The sequence below is a fragment of the Podarcis gaigeae genome (genome assembly GCF_964106915.1).
Source record: "Podarcis gaigeae genome assembly, chromosome: 14".
Classification (NCBI taxonomy): domain Eukaryota; kingdom Metazoa; phylum Chordata; class Lepidosauria; order Squamata; family Lacertidae; genus Podarcis; species Podarcis gaigeae.
The window spans coordinates 21,724,786-21,740,579 of record NC_139690.1 but is presented as its reverse complement, the minus strand read 5'-3'; the positions used below and the strand labels follow the sequence as shown (position 1 = coordinate 21,740,579).

Sequence of the window (15,794 nt, the reverse complement as noted above, 5' to 3'; positions counted from 1 at the left end):
TAGAATATAGTTTTGTTTTTTGATTGTCTATTTTTTTGGTCTTTTGTTTTTAGGGGAGGAAGGAAAAAAAATCTTGCAGGCAGAACCTTGGGGAAAAATAAGCCATGAATACTTATTATTCTATATGTAAATTTAAAATTTGAGCCAAACTTTGTGTATATAGCATCTTAAATATATTATCACCTTTTGGTGTAAGTACCTATGTATTGTACGTTCGCCAGATTAAAAAAGTATATTTTTGTGGATTGACGCCAACTTGAAGAAAAAAAAAGGCGAGGTCCTTATTAAGTAGAGTATTCACTGTTTAATATTTACTATTTTGTTCAATATACTGTACTTCCTTTTGGATTTTAATTAATATTATCCAGATTTTTTCAGAGGGTGTTTTAAAAAGGGGCCGTTCCCCACTCACTGGTGGTGAATGTGTGTTAAAACATTTTTGTGCTGTATGGTAAGGCTTCATAATACATTTTATAAATATATATATACATATATGTATATATACATATATAAATATATGTATATAGATAGCAAAGTGATACCCACCCTTCCAATCCCATCCAGAAAACCTGGTGTTAAGTTCATCCTGCATAAATAGAAAATAAAATGCATTGGGGGGGGGGGGTTAAAGGCTGTGGGTTGTTGCCAAGGTTAATCATACTCGGAGTTGACTGATTTGAAATTGACATGGCTGAGTTAAAAGTCAACTAATTTCAGTGGGTCTATCCTGAGTAGAATTAAGGTGGTTACAACCTGTTATTTTAAAACTGCCTCTTTGGGGGTGGGGGAGATTATCTTATTGTTCATGCTGAAGTAGCAGAAACATACATCAGAAGCAAAAAATAAAAGGGTTTTGAAGTGGTGTGTGGGTTGGGGACAAAGTGTTTCAGAAGTTTCCTTTTCTTAATGCTCGGTATCCTTTAAATACAGCACCACCTCAGGTGATGTGGCTGGTCAGTGCTTTGCATGTGTGGGGGGGTAGGGGGCTCTGATTCTACAATCGCAGCTTGAGAGCTCTGCTTCTCATGCCTGTGGAAGCAACACGTTTTCTGAAACATCTAACTGCAGGGAACGACAGTAGGCCAGCAGATCCCTGTGGCATGTTTACATAACCAAGCATGTTTTGTGATGCATATTTGAATATGTACATGCTACATCTTTAGGGCCAAACTAGATATGGTGTTGAACGTGTCCTTGCATTTTGATGTGCACGCGTTTTAAAGCAGGGGTCGGCAAGGCTTACTGGGCATGGGCCAGATCGCTCCGTGGAGATCCTCCTTGGGCTGGGCTGGTGCAGTGCGACGCAGGAACTCACATCTGTGCATGTCCGTGATGCCGGAAATTGTTTCTGCGCATGCCCAGACACCGAAAATCACGCCTGCACATGGCTGTGGCACCAGAAATCGTTTCTGCGCATGCCCAGACACCGAAAATCACGCCTGCGCAGAAGCGATTTCCGGTACTGCAGACATGCACAGAAGCGATTTCTGGAGCCACGGAAGAGAGTCCCTGCGCCGCACTGTGCTGGTTTAGTGTAGCACATGGGGGCTCGCCTAGCGGGTGGCTTGGTTCGGGGGTGGCTCATGGGCTGGTTAAACGGCCTCCATGGACTTCTTCTGGCCCATGGGCCGCAGTTTGGGAACCCCTGTTTTAAAGCATTCAAATTGGTAGAGGTAGAATTTTAAACCTCTCTCTCCTGTTGTAGTTCTTGACTCTTCCAAAGCTGCTGTTTGCATTAGGAGAAATGCTCCCATTGATATTTATTATTATTATTCTTTATTAAATTTGCATACCACCCTTCATCCGAAGAGCCCAGGGCGGTTCACAACCGAAAAATACAAAATGAGAATACAAAATCTATAATAAAGCAAAAACAGGTGCACAAAGTTAATCTACTGTTGCATTTGGCTTGGTCTTAATGAGCATACATTGGCCGTGCATGCCAAAGTAACGCATGCAGTAGCTGAACCCCCCCCCCCCCCAAAGCCCTTAACCTATTATAGGAGAAAGTAAAGCCTTTGTTACCTAGAAATCAGGATTTAAAACAACCTAAACTCTCTCTAACTTTTGGCAAAATATCAATAAAACTAAGCAAGAACCAAGAGTTGAATGGAAGCTCAATTTATTTTTTTCTGTAATATATCCTCAAGTGGCTGCCTTAGTTATTTATTTTTAAAGATAAGCAAGGTATGGACAAAACTATGCCCTGTATAACTCATTTCACCTATAATTCTTCCCCACCTTATGTAAAAACTGTACAAACTGGTGGTGGATTATGTGCTTTATAGCTGGCTCCGATTTAGTTTTCATTAAGGGTTCTGTAAATGCATAAGCTTCTAGGATCTCTCTTTCTTAGAAGCATTTTGAGGAACTAATGCACACTAGGTAGTGTTACTTCTGTCCGGATAGGGTAGAGCAGAAAACGTCCCAGTGGTCTGTCAGCTTCCTCCCCCCCCCCCAAAAAAAAATCACACTTAACACAGAAACCACACCACCACTTCATAGATCCTTTTGATGCTTCAGATTGGTATGATTCTCCTGCACTATTTATGCACCTACATGAACTTTGCTGTACATTTGAATGGGAGTTCTTCATTTCACATTTACTGTCTGATTTCTTGTGTGCCTTAATGAGATGGCTTTGCTGACTGTATCCCAATAGTCTCTTATTCCTATGCAGGTTTGTAACGAGTTACATCAACTTTTTTCCCCGTTAAAAAAGAAAAAGATATAGTTTGGGCTTTGTACTTGAATCGAGCCAGCCAATTTTCTTTCTTTCTTTCTTAAAGAAATAATAATAATCAGTTCTTCGAGTCAGACTGTTAACTCTCAGCTAATCTCCTTGTTCCAGGATCAGGTCCTATCCATTGTCTCCTGCAAAAGAGCTTTACATCATGAAAACAAAACATGCTGACTTTTTTTTATATAATTAACACTAATAATGTAACTCTAGATGTTTTGAAAGTCTTACACAGTGGTCCTAGAGATAAAGATAGTTGCAGCAAGGCAGAGGATTGTGTGTGTGTGCAGCTCTGTCCTGTACTTTGGCATGGGAGCGAGTCAGTGTTTCTATGCTGTCATTTGCTATTCCTTCGTACCAAATACTAGATTTTGCACTGAAGCACCTGACCCCATAACGGCCCAAAATGCCTTTAGGCTGGTACACTGATGAACCCCCTTCCCCAGGCCCACTGCACTGCTCCATTGAATAAAAACCTTAATATTGCAAGGCACAAAGTTAAAAGTCACTTAGCTGTAGACTTCTCTCTCCCCCCCCCCCCCGGTGAAATGTTTTGCACTAGTAAAACGTTGTTGCACAAGAGAATTCGTAAGCAGGTTGCTAGTAATTTGGTTGTACAATAGATTGCGACGTCTGTTGCGCAACAAGTTTCTGCTAGCGCAGCTGCTGCATCAAATTCCACCTGCTAGCACCAGAAACTTTGTGCTAGTAGACAGAGCAATGGGGTACAGCCCCAAGTGTTGTAGCTAATGTGGCAGCAGAGGCTTTTGAGGGTCCCACTTTGGCCAGAGTCCTCAAACAAGCTCCAGTTTCTGAGCAGAAGTACCTCATGCTTCTTAGAAAACCATTTTTGCAATATGAAGGGAGTTAGGCTATATCATTGCAGGGCAGAGGTCGGGGAGACAGAAGAGGGTGCTATTTAAACTTGCTGAAAAATCACACTGGGCACCTGCAGGTCCTTTGCTATGCCCAAAGTAGCTTTACATCTCTCAGTCCCCTTAAGCCCAAGGTTTTTAGGGCAACTGTTTGAAGCTATTCCAGATGCGAAGGGAAATACATGGTGTGGTTTCTACGTCAGGGGAATTGTTGCTTGGAAGAGCTCCTGTGCCACACTCCCTATTTGGGAGAAACTGCCACGCCGGGCTTGTTAGCTTTTCAAATGCAGGGTGCTTTGGGCCGGAAAGTGCTTTCAAAGAAGTGACAATCTCAACCTCTGTCCTTAACAGGTTCTGAGGTGCTACTGGCTCTTTAAGAGGGCTGTACCACAGGTCTTGCTAAGATTCAGCTTTTGCAAATTCAACAGCAGCTTGTGCAATGAAGTTATTCAAAGACACGCACCCCTTTTATTTTTAGAACCATGGAATATTGTGACAGTAAAAATAAATAAAGTGTAAATAGAATCAATGGCATTTTAATTGAAGGTTGCAATTGGATTAAATCTTGTGCAAATCCAGATTGCTAGAATTGGGGTCAAATGTTGCATATGGTGGACGTAGCAATACTGACTTGTTCGTACCTGGTATCTCTCTTTTTTAAAAAAGAAGGAAGGCATGTTGGAAATGCTTTAGCCTTTAAACTATAAAGGACACTAATGCATTGACAAGTCTACTGTGCGCACAAGAAATATATAGTAAATAAGGAACATAAATGACTCCTGCCAAATCAACCATGGGAAGAAGTTTAAAATTTAGAATGTGAAAAGACTTTTAAAAAAATTATTGGGAAATTTCCTCACTTTGCTGTGCAAGAAAACACTGCTTTGCTATATTTAAAAGGAAAAGCTTTTTTTAAAATAAGAAAAAATATATGTATTTGGTAAATGTTTGTAGTCAACAGTTCACAGACGAAGCTGTTTGCGGTTAAAGCCGTCTGGCGGCACAAGCTGGACTTTGTTGCCATCTTTGAGACGAATCTTTAAGAAAAAAAATTAAGTTAATCTTTTTCCCTGAATGTGGTGTTTTTTTCTTCATTATACAATAAATATTCTAGTGAACTTTTTATCAAATGGTTAAGAAAATGCTAGAAGTTGTTGTAAAATATTTGTATCTTGCATTCACTAAAGTAAAAATACTGGCTTTTACTGTGTATATCGGACTCTCTCTCATATTTAAACTGAAGCTCTCAAATCTTTTCCCCTCCGTCAGCACCTAAACTTGGATTTGGTCCTGTTTCCTTGCCTGTAAAGATCCAGGCTTACAGGTACAAATGAAGCACTTGCATATATTTGAAGGTATATCCCACCCTGCATTCCAGTTGTGAGCCAGGTAAAACAAGATGGAATAAAAAGTGTTTCCTTCTGGCTTAAACTTCACTGTTTAAAGAGGAGTGGCCCTCTAGATGTTGTTGTACTGTAGTTTCCATCATCCCCTAACCATTGGCCATGCTGGCTGGGACTGATGGGAGTTGGTGGTCCAACATCTGGAGCTCCTTGGATTCTCTGCTTCTTTCACCTTTTTTCCCCCAAATGCATGACTAGCTTTTAATCCTGGTATTCAACATTTGTTTGCAAGGTTCACACTTATCCCCTTTTTCTCTTTCTGCCCAGATGCCTAGATTAAAAAAATAAATAAATCAGTTGCCTGTGCAGAGAATTTTGGCTACTCCCCCTCCCCCTTTGCTTTTAAGTAGTTGTATAGAAGAGCAAATATTTACAAAGGCAAGCAGTCTTCCTTGTGTTGTCACTCAATTTCTCCCCAACTTTTTTTTCCTTAAAAAAACCTTTTAGCATGTTACGCAGACATGGTGGGGCCTACTTGAATGACATAAAAATAAGCCTGTTTTTATCTGGAACATGCGGTAGACTACACCTGCATGAACTAATAGACACACCCTTCCTGTGTCCATTTGTTCATCAGTGCCTCTGTTATTCAGTAGGTGGCGAAAGATGCTTTCTGCTGGCCTAGTTTTAAACTTCACCACTGAAAATGACTTGGGTTTATTTGGACTGAATCATACCTTTTTAGAAAAGCTGATTCTTGCTCTCACCTTCACCTACGTGTTAGCTTTACTTCCTGGCATGAAGAGTAGGCTGGATTTATTAGTGGCTCCAGAAAATTTGTTGAGTTCCTTGGGCTAAAAATATTCAAGAGTGTAGCTACAGATGCTTAAAATCAATTCACTGTTGTTTTTCTTAGCTCACACAAATGCTTGTATGTTGACTCTTTTTTTTTTTGCCACCTAAACCTGATTTTTGTGCAACTTTGTGTTAACTAATAAAGTTCTAAGATCCTGAATAGAGCTGGAACAAAGCACTTAAAATTATTTACAAGATTTGTGGCTCCTGTGAGTAGGAAACAAGGAAGCATCAGGCATAACTTTTCCAGTAGGAAGTATCCTCCACTTTTGTATACTAAATGTTCTTTCAAAAAACAAAACAAAGCAAAAACCAAACCCAAGTTCTCTGCCAGAGACCATAAAATTATTGTATTAAAACTGACATAAATCCAATTGTGCTAACTTTGAACATAGTATTTAAGAACATAAGAAGCCCATCTAGTCTAGCATCCTATTCTCACAGCGGCCAAGCAGATGCCTATGGGAAACCCATAAGCAGGACCAGAGTGCAACCCCCACTTGAAATCCCCACCCACTGGTATTCAGAAGCTGGTGGGAATTGTAGCCCAACAACATATGGAGGGTAACACATTGGCTATTCCTGTCTTAGGCTATAGTCAGTGGTCACTTGATGGGCTGAGCAATGTCTGGTTTTCAACATTGTGATATGTCACCAGCTAAACATTGCGATATACTGCTGTCTGAAATAAGGATGGAACTATGTAGAGGCCAATGGGGAAACGTCCAGGCAGCTGCTACTACAGTGGTACCTTGGGTTACATACGCTTCAGGTTACAGACTCCGCTAACCCAGAAATATTACCTCAGGTTAAGAACTTTGCTTCAGGGTGAGAACAGAAATCGTGCAGCGGGAGGCCCCATTAGCTAAAGTGGTGCTTCAGGTTAAGAACAGTTTCAGGTTAAGAACGGACCTCCGGAACGAATTAAGTACTTAACCCGAGGTATCACTGTACTTAGGAGTCTAAAACTGATACATTTTTACTTAGCTTTAACATATTGTTACAGCTGTTATTTTATAGTACAGAGCAACATGGGTGGCAGGAATCATGAGAGAAGTGATGGATCCATAGCTGTCAACTTTTCCCTTTTCTTGCGAGGAATCCTAAGCCAACCAGAGTGGCTGGGGAAAACCCAGCCAGATGGGTGGGGTATAAATAATAATAATATAATAATAATAATAAATTATTGCTACAAAGACTAGAAGCTTTTTAAAATGAAAGCTGAGATTGTCAGGAAGCTGATTTCTGCAGCCATTAGTGTATTCTCTTTTTTCTGTATGGAGCTGTGCCGAGTCCAGACTCTATTGCTGAACCCCTTGAAAAAACAACAGACATTGCAAGACAGAGAAGCTTGGTGAGTCATGCCTGATCCTTGGCTGGGATTGACATGTGTCTAGCCAACATGAGAAACTCCATGCAAGTATTTTTAAAGGTCACTGCTCTGGATTTCCTATCTTAAAAGTCTTGTTTGTTTTTCTTTATAGCTATTTGATTGATATCACAGAATAAAAAGGGGGCTTCTTGCAGAGTTTTCTGAACACAGTCCTCACCTTCCGCTCTGCCATACTGTTCTGGACCAAATTCCTCTTTGTTGTAACTGCGTTGTCAGGTTTGCTGCGAGAGAGGTGGAATGGAAATTAATACTTTGTGCTCTGGCCCGAACATTTAGGGAATGTCGTGTTTTGCTGTCTGAAAGATCTGCAGCTGAAACAGATTTAGCCTGTTTTCCATTACGATGAGCTTTTGCCAGTTTCCATGGGCATGGAAGACTTTGGGAGTGATTAAAGTGTGTGTGTGTGTGTGCGCGCTCGCATGTGCCTCCTGCCCCACTCCCAAATTAATGCTTTATGGAGAGAAGTAAAGAAAGCCTAGGTGGTAATAGCTTTTGTTGGTCTGAAGAGGCCCTGATCAGCCACAGGAACAGGCAGGCAACTATTTTGGGCTACAATGCTGTTTGCTCAGTTATAGTGATTCAAAGCATCTATAAAACTGCTTTTCAGGGCAGTGCTCTCCCAGTGCATCATGTACAAAAAGAACACCACAATATACAGTGGCTACACAGGGGGTTGGGGAGAGAACAGTTCCACTGTGAGAGCCATTTTAAATGGCTTTAGGGATAGCCAACATGATGTCCTTCCATCTCTTGTTGGGACTATAAGTCCCACAGCCAGTTGTTGGGGATGATGGGAATTGAGTCCAGTAAGGCAATGGGCCACTTGCTCTCTCTTAGCTAGTCACTGCCTCTAGGCCTAGCCTACCTCCCATTCTTGGTGTGAGGATGAAATGGAAAGCAGGACCGCTCTTTATGCCACCCTAAGCTCCCTGGAGAAAAGGTGATGTTTAAATCTAACAATAAATAAGCAAGCAGCTAGAGGGCTCCACATTGGTTATGGCCACACCTGCTAGTTCGGGAAAGGCAGCCTTGAAGAAATAATTTTCTTTTCTGCCTTTTGTGTTTGCCATCTTACCAGAAGGACCTCTGGGAGCAATGGATAGAAACATACGGCTGAAGGCGCTGAAGTCAAACTTGCACATGGAGCCAATGTGAAAATGGGAGGAGTCTCCGCCATCTGTATTCAGGAGGGAGGAGAACCCCCTTCCACTGGGCTTGGGGTCTTAACCCTGGTGCTTGCTATGAGAAAAATGGGGCAGGAGTGCCCACATACGGCTCCTTGCCTGCCTTGTATACCCCACCTTTTCTCCAAAGAGCTCTCAAGGTGGCCTATATTCTCTTCCTCCCTGTTTTACTCTCATAGACTTTTACATAGGGTAGGCTCAGGCTGAGAGGCAGTGGCTGGCTCAAGGTCACCCAGGGAACTTCGTGGCTGAGCAAGAATTTCAACCCTGGTCTGCCAGGTCCTAGTCCAACACACTAACCACTCCAATCCACTGGCTCTCCCCTTTAACCTTTGCATCCGTCTTAAAAGGAACAGCCGTTATTCAGCTGTGGCTACAACAGCCTCGTCAGAGAGGACACAGTGCATCAGACGATTGGTCCATCTTGTTCAGTGCTATTCACAGACTGGCCGTGGTTCTTCAGGCAAATTTTCACAGCCCTACTTAGAGACTGAACCAGGCACCTTCTTCAGGCAAAGCAGAGGCTCTTTATCGCTGAGCTACAGCCCTTCCCTAAGCAGTGATGGTGGAGAGGGTGTGGAATGGGGAGAAGAGAGGATGAAGATCACCAGCAACACCACCCTGAGCTCATTGCAGAAAGAGGAGGCGATGCAAGTAAAATAGAAATCTTAAACCTTGTATCTCCCACGTATTTGTGTATGTGTAAACCAAGCTTGAGGGACGCAGGTGGCGCTGTGGGTTAAACCATGGAGCCTAGGACTTGCCAATCAGAAGGTCGGCTGTTTGAATCCCTGCGACGGGGTGAGCTCCCGTTGCTCGATCCCTGCTCCTGCCAACCTAGCAGTTCGAAAGCACGTCAGAGTGCAGGTAGATAAATAGGTACCGCTCCAGTGGAAAGGTAAACAGCATTTGTGTGTGCTGCTCTGGTTCGCCAGAAGCGGCTTAGTCATGCTGGGCACATGACCCGGAAGCTGTACGCCGGCTCCCTCGGCCAATAAAGCGAGATGAGCGCCGCAACCCCAGAGTCGGTCACGACTGGACCTAATGGTCAGGGGTCCCTTTACCTTTACCTTTAAACCAAGCTTGAGATGACGACTAGGTTCTTCTCTCCTTTTTTAGCAGAAGTGTATATGCAAAGAAAGCTTTATTGTATGCAAAGGAAGACTGGAGCTGCTCCTGCCATTTAAGACAAGATGACTTTTAATAAACTGGCAGTTAATTTAAATATATATCTATATAGTCCAGGTGATAGGCTAGGCCTGTTTCCTCAGAAAGACCAGAGTCTTTAAAGAGGCAGCAAGCATAAAATGAGATTTGCCCCCAATAACACAAGGGGGGATATGATCACATCTCCACCTTAAAGTGCTGTCATACCACTTTAACAAGCCTCCAAAGCAACCTGGGAGCTGTAATTTTGTCAAGGATGATGAGAGTTGTTAAGAGACACCACCTGCAATTCCCCTCACAGAGCTACCATTCTCAGGCTGGCTTCAGATTCAATGGCTCTTGCCAGTGAACTCTCAGAATTGTAGCTCTTTGAAGGGAATCATGGTGGTCTAACAACTCTCAGCACCCTTAACAAACTACAGCTCCCAGGATGCCTTGGGGGAAGCCCCGACTGTAGAATGTAAGGTGCAAATGTGGCCAAAATTTTTAGAGCAAAAAGGGTGCACAGGGGAGGAGTGCAGAACCTTCTCCCTAAGTGCCTTTCCCCCAGCTGAGTCTGTTTCTGATATCTGGCTGAAGACTGGTACTGGGGAGCACACAACCTACAAGAGGGTTCAGGTTCTGCACCCTCGCTTGCACCCCCTTTTGCTTTTTAAAAGTGAGCCATCCCACCATTCCCTTTGTGACTGACCAGCCACTGTCCATGTCTTGCTCTGTCCTGGTCTTCCTTGATCTCATTTTCAAGTTGAGCTCCTATCAACTTAGGAAGCAACTGATCTGTTGTTGGCTCATCCCAGAACATTATTTCAAAGCAAAGAGACTTTTCTCCACTTTTTGAGGGGTGGGGTGGGGTAACAGACAGAGTCATCCTCCTGACGGAAGGAAGTCTCCTCCTCTGTGGGTTTGGATAGTGGGCAGAGGTTCTTTAAGCACATGGAGGACAGGTGTCCCCCTCACTGACCCACCAGTGTTGTTCACAGGAAGAGTTGTGTTGGAGGTAGTAGTCACTTCGAGCTGCTGGGTTTTAAAATAGACAATATAAAACACTGGCAAAATTATTCCTACGAGGAGCATAATGAAAACTGCATTCCACCACTGGATCCCACAGTCTGCTCCAGCACCGATTTCCTTCCTCCCTGAAGGTGACCAGTTTGGTGTTTCAATGCAATAGTCTGTGCTTGGGGAGACACCGAGCAGAGTTGCTTTCTCAATGTCCTGGTCAATCCCTCTGAAATACTGATCGATTTGCTCGGTGTCTTCGGAGCTGCCGTCTCCCTCTTTGGACCCAGACGGTTCAGCAGGCAACAACAGACCAGCTCCCTGGGCAGGCAGCAACCCTTCCTGGGTCTCTGTTAACATGCCATTGACCTTGACTGGAATCCTGATGGATTTTAGCGCATACAAGTCTTGCTCCTGGATGAAGTTGTTGACCCGCTTGATATCTGCAACCTAAGAGAATTCAGAAAGGGGAGATGGGGTGTGAAGTCAGTTATCGAGCTCTTTTTTCATTGTATATAAACAGCTCCTTCTAATGCAATAATTTACTTCATGAATCGCTTCTAAGGGGACACCTAAAACAATGTGCAATAATATAGTAAATGCATATATCAGTGTTGTCCAGACTTGGGTCTCTAGCTGTTTGGGGACTACAGTTCCCGTAATCCCTGACCACTGGTCCTGTTAGCTAGGGATGATGGGGGTTGTAGTCCAAAACCAGCTGGAGACCCAAGTTTGGCCCACACTGGCATATATGAAAAAGTTTCATATATAAAAACAACTGCATATATAGAAACAATTTTTAAAACACATACATAGCAGAAGCAGTTTAAGACAATAGCCGTACACATACAAAATCAGTTCAGATCCAATGCAGTGACCAGCTGGGATAATGATCTCCATTTAGAACAGGTGTGGGGAACGTTTGGCCCGCCAGGTGTTGCTGAACTACAACTCCCATCAGCCCCTGCAAGCATGGCCAATGGACAGAGATGTTGGGAGCTGAGGAGTTTCTGAGGGATGTAGCCTTGAGTTCCTTGAGGCTGGGCAAATGGTCAGATTTGCTAAAAGGCAGCATCATATGCTGCTGATGGGACAGGGGGAAACATCCTCTCCTGCAAACCCAAGTACATAGGAAGCTGCTGTCTGCCTAGTCAGACCATTGGTCCATCTAGCTCGGAAATGGCCACCCTGCCTGGTTGCAGCTCCACAAGCCTACCTGGAAATGCTGGGGACTGAACCTGAGGCTTTCTATATGAAAATCAGGTGCTCTGCCACTGAGCTACTATTTCCCCCAAGTACGCAGAATTCAGAAATCCATAACTGGCTACCTTTGTTTCCAGCTGACACTCTCGTTCCAACTTCAAAGATGTTTCACCCAGCTATTTTTACCGGGTGAGTTACAACAGCTGAACAGTCTCCTCTGCCACCCAAACAACAAAATGATTGGCATGCAAGCCTGGAAACTCCCAGCTTGACTTGGTTGTCCAAGGCTGCCCTTGGGTAGGAGATGCCTTCCCCCGTCTTGCCTGTCAATGGAACAGAACAGAATGCTCTTCCTTGGCCTTGCAAGGCTCTGAGCCAGAAATGTAAAAACAAAACAAAAACCCCACCACTGATGTCATCAATTGCTGCTTCTTACTTTGCATCCATACTGCAGTGCCAATTTGTTCAGATTGTCGTCTTTGCTAACTTGGCGTTCCAGCAGAACCACATCCCCAACTTTCTCTGCGGCAGCCTTGCGCCTCCGTTGCTCCTTCCCTCTCGCTCGCAATTCCATGACGTCCAGTTCCTCCTCTGACGAGGAGTCATCCGAATCTGAAGGCCTGCTTCTGAACAGGTAAACTTGGCTGCTTGAGAACTTTCGGATGCTGGCAGGAGCCTGGAAGGGCTGAGTCAGTGCCTCACTCAGCCTCATGCTTTACAAAAACCTCTGCAACACAACACAAAGCATTTGGATTTTTATTTTTTTAATGATCATAAAATGAACAATATACCTTAACAACAGTTGGGAATCTGGGATGCCACAGATGAAGCTTAGCTCAGCAGCCATGGCAGAAAGGTTCAGATTACTCATTATGCTAAGTAAGCTCTAGGACAGGGACTCAGACCATGCCCATCCTTTAGATTTTGCTGTGACTCATACTCTGACAACCTTCTTTCTTTTTATCATCTTTAATACTGAAACCTCAAAAAACACTTTTCCCTTTGGCTATTTCTGTGGCTTCCTGCGCTGCATACAGGGTTATGAGAAGGGATGGAGGAATCAACCTATGTCTGGTCTATTCCATATCTGTTCTGCATTTAGTTCATCCACAAATCTGCTTCAGAAAATGGTCAGAACAATCTGGATTAAGGGGGGGAAAACCTGCAATTTTTTTTTTGTATTTAAATACATATTATCTCATTGTACATATTTATAAACTATCATCACTATCATTATCTTTACTCTAATGTCCCAGGGTGGGTAACAACAGTTAAAACACAGTGTTAAAAACTGTTTAAAACAACTTACAGAAATAAAGTGGGTGCTAAAAATATACACCTCAAGTGTCCAATGCCAGAGTAAAGAGCTGTGTCTTCAGAATTTGTCAAATCAGGATAATCAAGGTGCCAGATGTACCGCTGGGGGTGGGGGGGAGGAGTTCCACAACTGCCACAGACAAAGCCCTTCCCCAGCCATCCCTCCCTGAGCTTCTGAGAACATAGAATGATGAACACTGAAACAGCCTTCTACGATTGGCCTGCATAGCTTAGTACTGTCTACACCAGACATAGCCAATGTGCTGCCCTCCAGACCTTGTTGGACTCCAATTCCAACTGGCCCCTGCCACCATGGGCAACAGGGAAGATGTGGGTTGTAATCCAGCAACATTTAGAAGACACCCGATTGGCTACCCCTGGTCTGCAGCAGCTGACAACAGCACTCCAGCATTTCAAACAGGAGGACACTGGGGATTGAACCTGGGTCCTTTGGTTTTATCGCTGAGCCCATCCCCAAAGCAAAGGTTGAACATACCTTCCAGGTGCTCAGAGGTCCCCATGACAGGAGTGACTCTCTGCCTTCCAAGGCTAAAGATCTTTTGAAAACTTACACGCCCTGTTTCAGAACACTTTATGTCCCAGGACAGCCTGGCTTGCTTTGATGACTTGTCCACTGGCAAATTGTGTTGGGGAAGGCTCAGAGTGGCCCCTTCAAAATCGCTTTGGACCTTCAGCTATCCCATCCCTTGATAAATAATCATGACTGGGCCATAGACTCTGCCCCCCCCCCACCCAGTAGTCTTTCTTCTTTAAGTCCAAGGATGGATTTCCAACAGAGAGGAGAAACAGATGCTGCCTCCAACAGGCTCTCAAGTAGCATGAACGCACCTTCACTCTCATCAGCATAGGATTTCCTTCTCAGGCCCCTCAAGGCCTTCTCCTCTGTACAGCAGGAGAATGATGCCAGATAAGGGGACATCGCTGTTCAACTTTCTATTGTTTTGGCGGCGTATCATATTTGTGCCCTAACCTACCTGATTATCGTCTCCCAAATCAACTATTCTATTCTGAACTTAAAAATAGAAAGCGTAATGCTGGTGATCAGCAAAAGAGGATCAAAGACTCTCTCAAGGCAAAAAAAAAAAAATGTAGTATAAACACCGACAACTGGGAAACACTGGCCTGCAAGCGCTCCAATTGGACGACAGCCTTTACCAAAGGTGTCATGGGTTTTGAAGACACTTGAACTCAGGATGAAAGGGAGAAAAGCACCAAGAGGAAGGCACAACTGGCAAATCCACACCGTGATCAACTCCCGCTCAGAAACCTATGCCCCAGCTGTGGAAGGATGTGGAACCAGAATTGGCCTCCACAGTGTCTTACGGACTCACTGTTAAAACCATGTTTATGGAAGACAATCTTACTCAGCTACAAGTGATCACCGAAGAAGAGGAGGAGGTAGGTGTTGCTTTAACAAAAACATTGCCCTAAACTGGAGGGCGGGGGGAGAGAAAGGGGACCAATTAAAGCTACCTGCATTCCCCATTACCCTCCAACCAGATCAAAAGAAGTATCCTGGTAGAAAATAGTTGTGCAATTTTGGACTCTGGACTCAATTTGGCACACAAACAGCCTTTAGATGGTAATGTGTGTCAGCACAGCTTGAAGTAAGCTGGCCCTGCCCTCTTTGGGAGCCCTCATGCTCTTTTTGCTGAGTCTCTGTTTGAAAGGCCCACACTGAGGGCACCACATCCATAGCAGCTCCACACATTAGGCAGTAAACAGCCTGAATAAATGTGGACTGTATTATACAGACTCCAGGATGTGCTTAAAAGCAAAACCATATCCCTTCAATTAGTTAACTAGCACAAAAGGGCAACAGGTCCCCGCCCCCCCAAACCTACTGGGCTAGTTTACTAGATGCACAAACAAAGCTTTAGTTAGCATCCCAAACTATGACACACACACATCCTCCACCCCGGAAGTCTTAAGTGCTGCAGTCCTGAATTTCAATGCCTCAGTCATCCTCTGCCTCGTCTGAGTATGGGGTAGAGGAGTCCTACCTGCACACCTCAAAGAAAGCCATACAAGTAAAAAAGAAAAAAAAAACACTCTTCACATCAACACACCCCTGGCTCCCTTTCTAAGCCCCTGGAGTAAAGAGCAAAGATTCCTACACAGGATTTGTTTATTGCAATGGAAACGTGTGTGTGTGTGTGTGTGTGTGTGTGTGTAAATACCCAGGCAAATTCTCTTCTCTGCCCACACTCCCAAGCAATAAAAGGAAACACTTGTAGCGTGATCCTGGCCAGATCTACTCAGAGGCAAGTCCTAGTGAATTAATGAGGCTTACTCCCAAGGAAAGTGGGTTTTTAGTATTACGAGCCAAAGGCCTCCAAAAGCAAAGCCTGGTCTACTCAGAGGCAAGTACCACTCAATTAAATGGGGCTTACTGCCAGGAAAGTGTGGGGTTTAGAATTGCAGCCCTTACAAAGAACAGAGGAGCCCCCCAGTTGAAGGGGAACCCAGAACTCCCAGGTTAAAGGGTGTCCCTTCTAGATCAGCTGCTCCTGATCTAATACTCCCATCCCCGCCAACCACCATTCAGCCCTACCTGCTTTTATTTGCAGGCGACCTGGTTCCCAGCTGCCCCTCTTCCTTCCTTCCTCTCGCCCCAGCTGCTTGGCCTCACCCGAACATGCTGTGGGCTCCCTCTTCTGCCGGATAGTTCGGAATGGCCCAGGAAAGGCGGGCGAG

General features: G+C 44.2%; 1 protein-coding gene and 1 long non-coding RNA gene across 4 annotated transcripts; both read right to left on the bottom strand.

The window, feature by feature from the left end:
- Positions 1–618: 618 nt before the first annotated feature.
- LOC310831967 lies at positions 619–6,900 on the bottom strand. The gene is made up of 2 exons (XR_014558070.1): positions 1,440–6,900; positions 619–1,378 (listed from the first exon to the last, which is right to left on the bottom strand). It is a non-coding gene; the product is annotated as an uncharacterized lncRNA (long non-coding RNA).
- A 2,667-nt stretch (positions 6,901–9,567) lies between these two features.
- On the bottom strand, positions 9,568–15,761 carry LYSMD4 (LysM domain containing 4). Of its 3 annotated transcripts, none has more exons than XM_083713277.1 (3): positions 15,652–15,761; positions 12,196–12,484; positions 9,568–11,006 (listed from the first exon to the last, which is right to left on the bottom strand). In XM_083713277.1, exons 2-3 carry the CDS (start codon positions 12,469–12,471, stop codon positions 10,422–10,424), a joined length of 861 nt encoding a protein of 286 aa, XP_083569403.1. In that variant the 5' UTR covers positions 12,472–12,484; positions 15,652–15,761; the 3' UTR covers positions 9,568–10,421. The 3 variants fall into 3 exon arrangements, with proteins under 3 accessions (XP_083569403.1, XP_083569405.1, XP_083569404.1); XM_083713279.1 differs by having other exon boundaries at positions 12,196–12,486; positions 13,573–15,726; XM_083713278.1 differs by lacking the exon at positions 15,652–15,761 and adding an exon at positions 13,069–13,537 and having other exon boundaries at positions 12,196–12,486.
- Between the last annotated feature and the right edge of the window lie 33 nt (positions 15,762–15,794).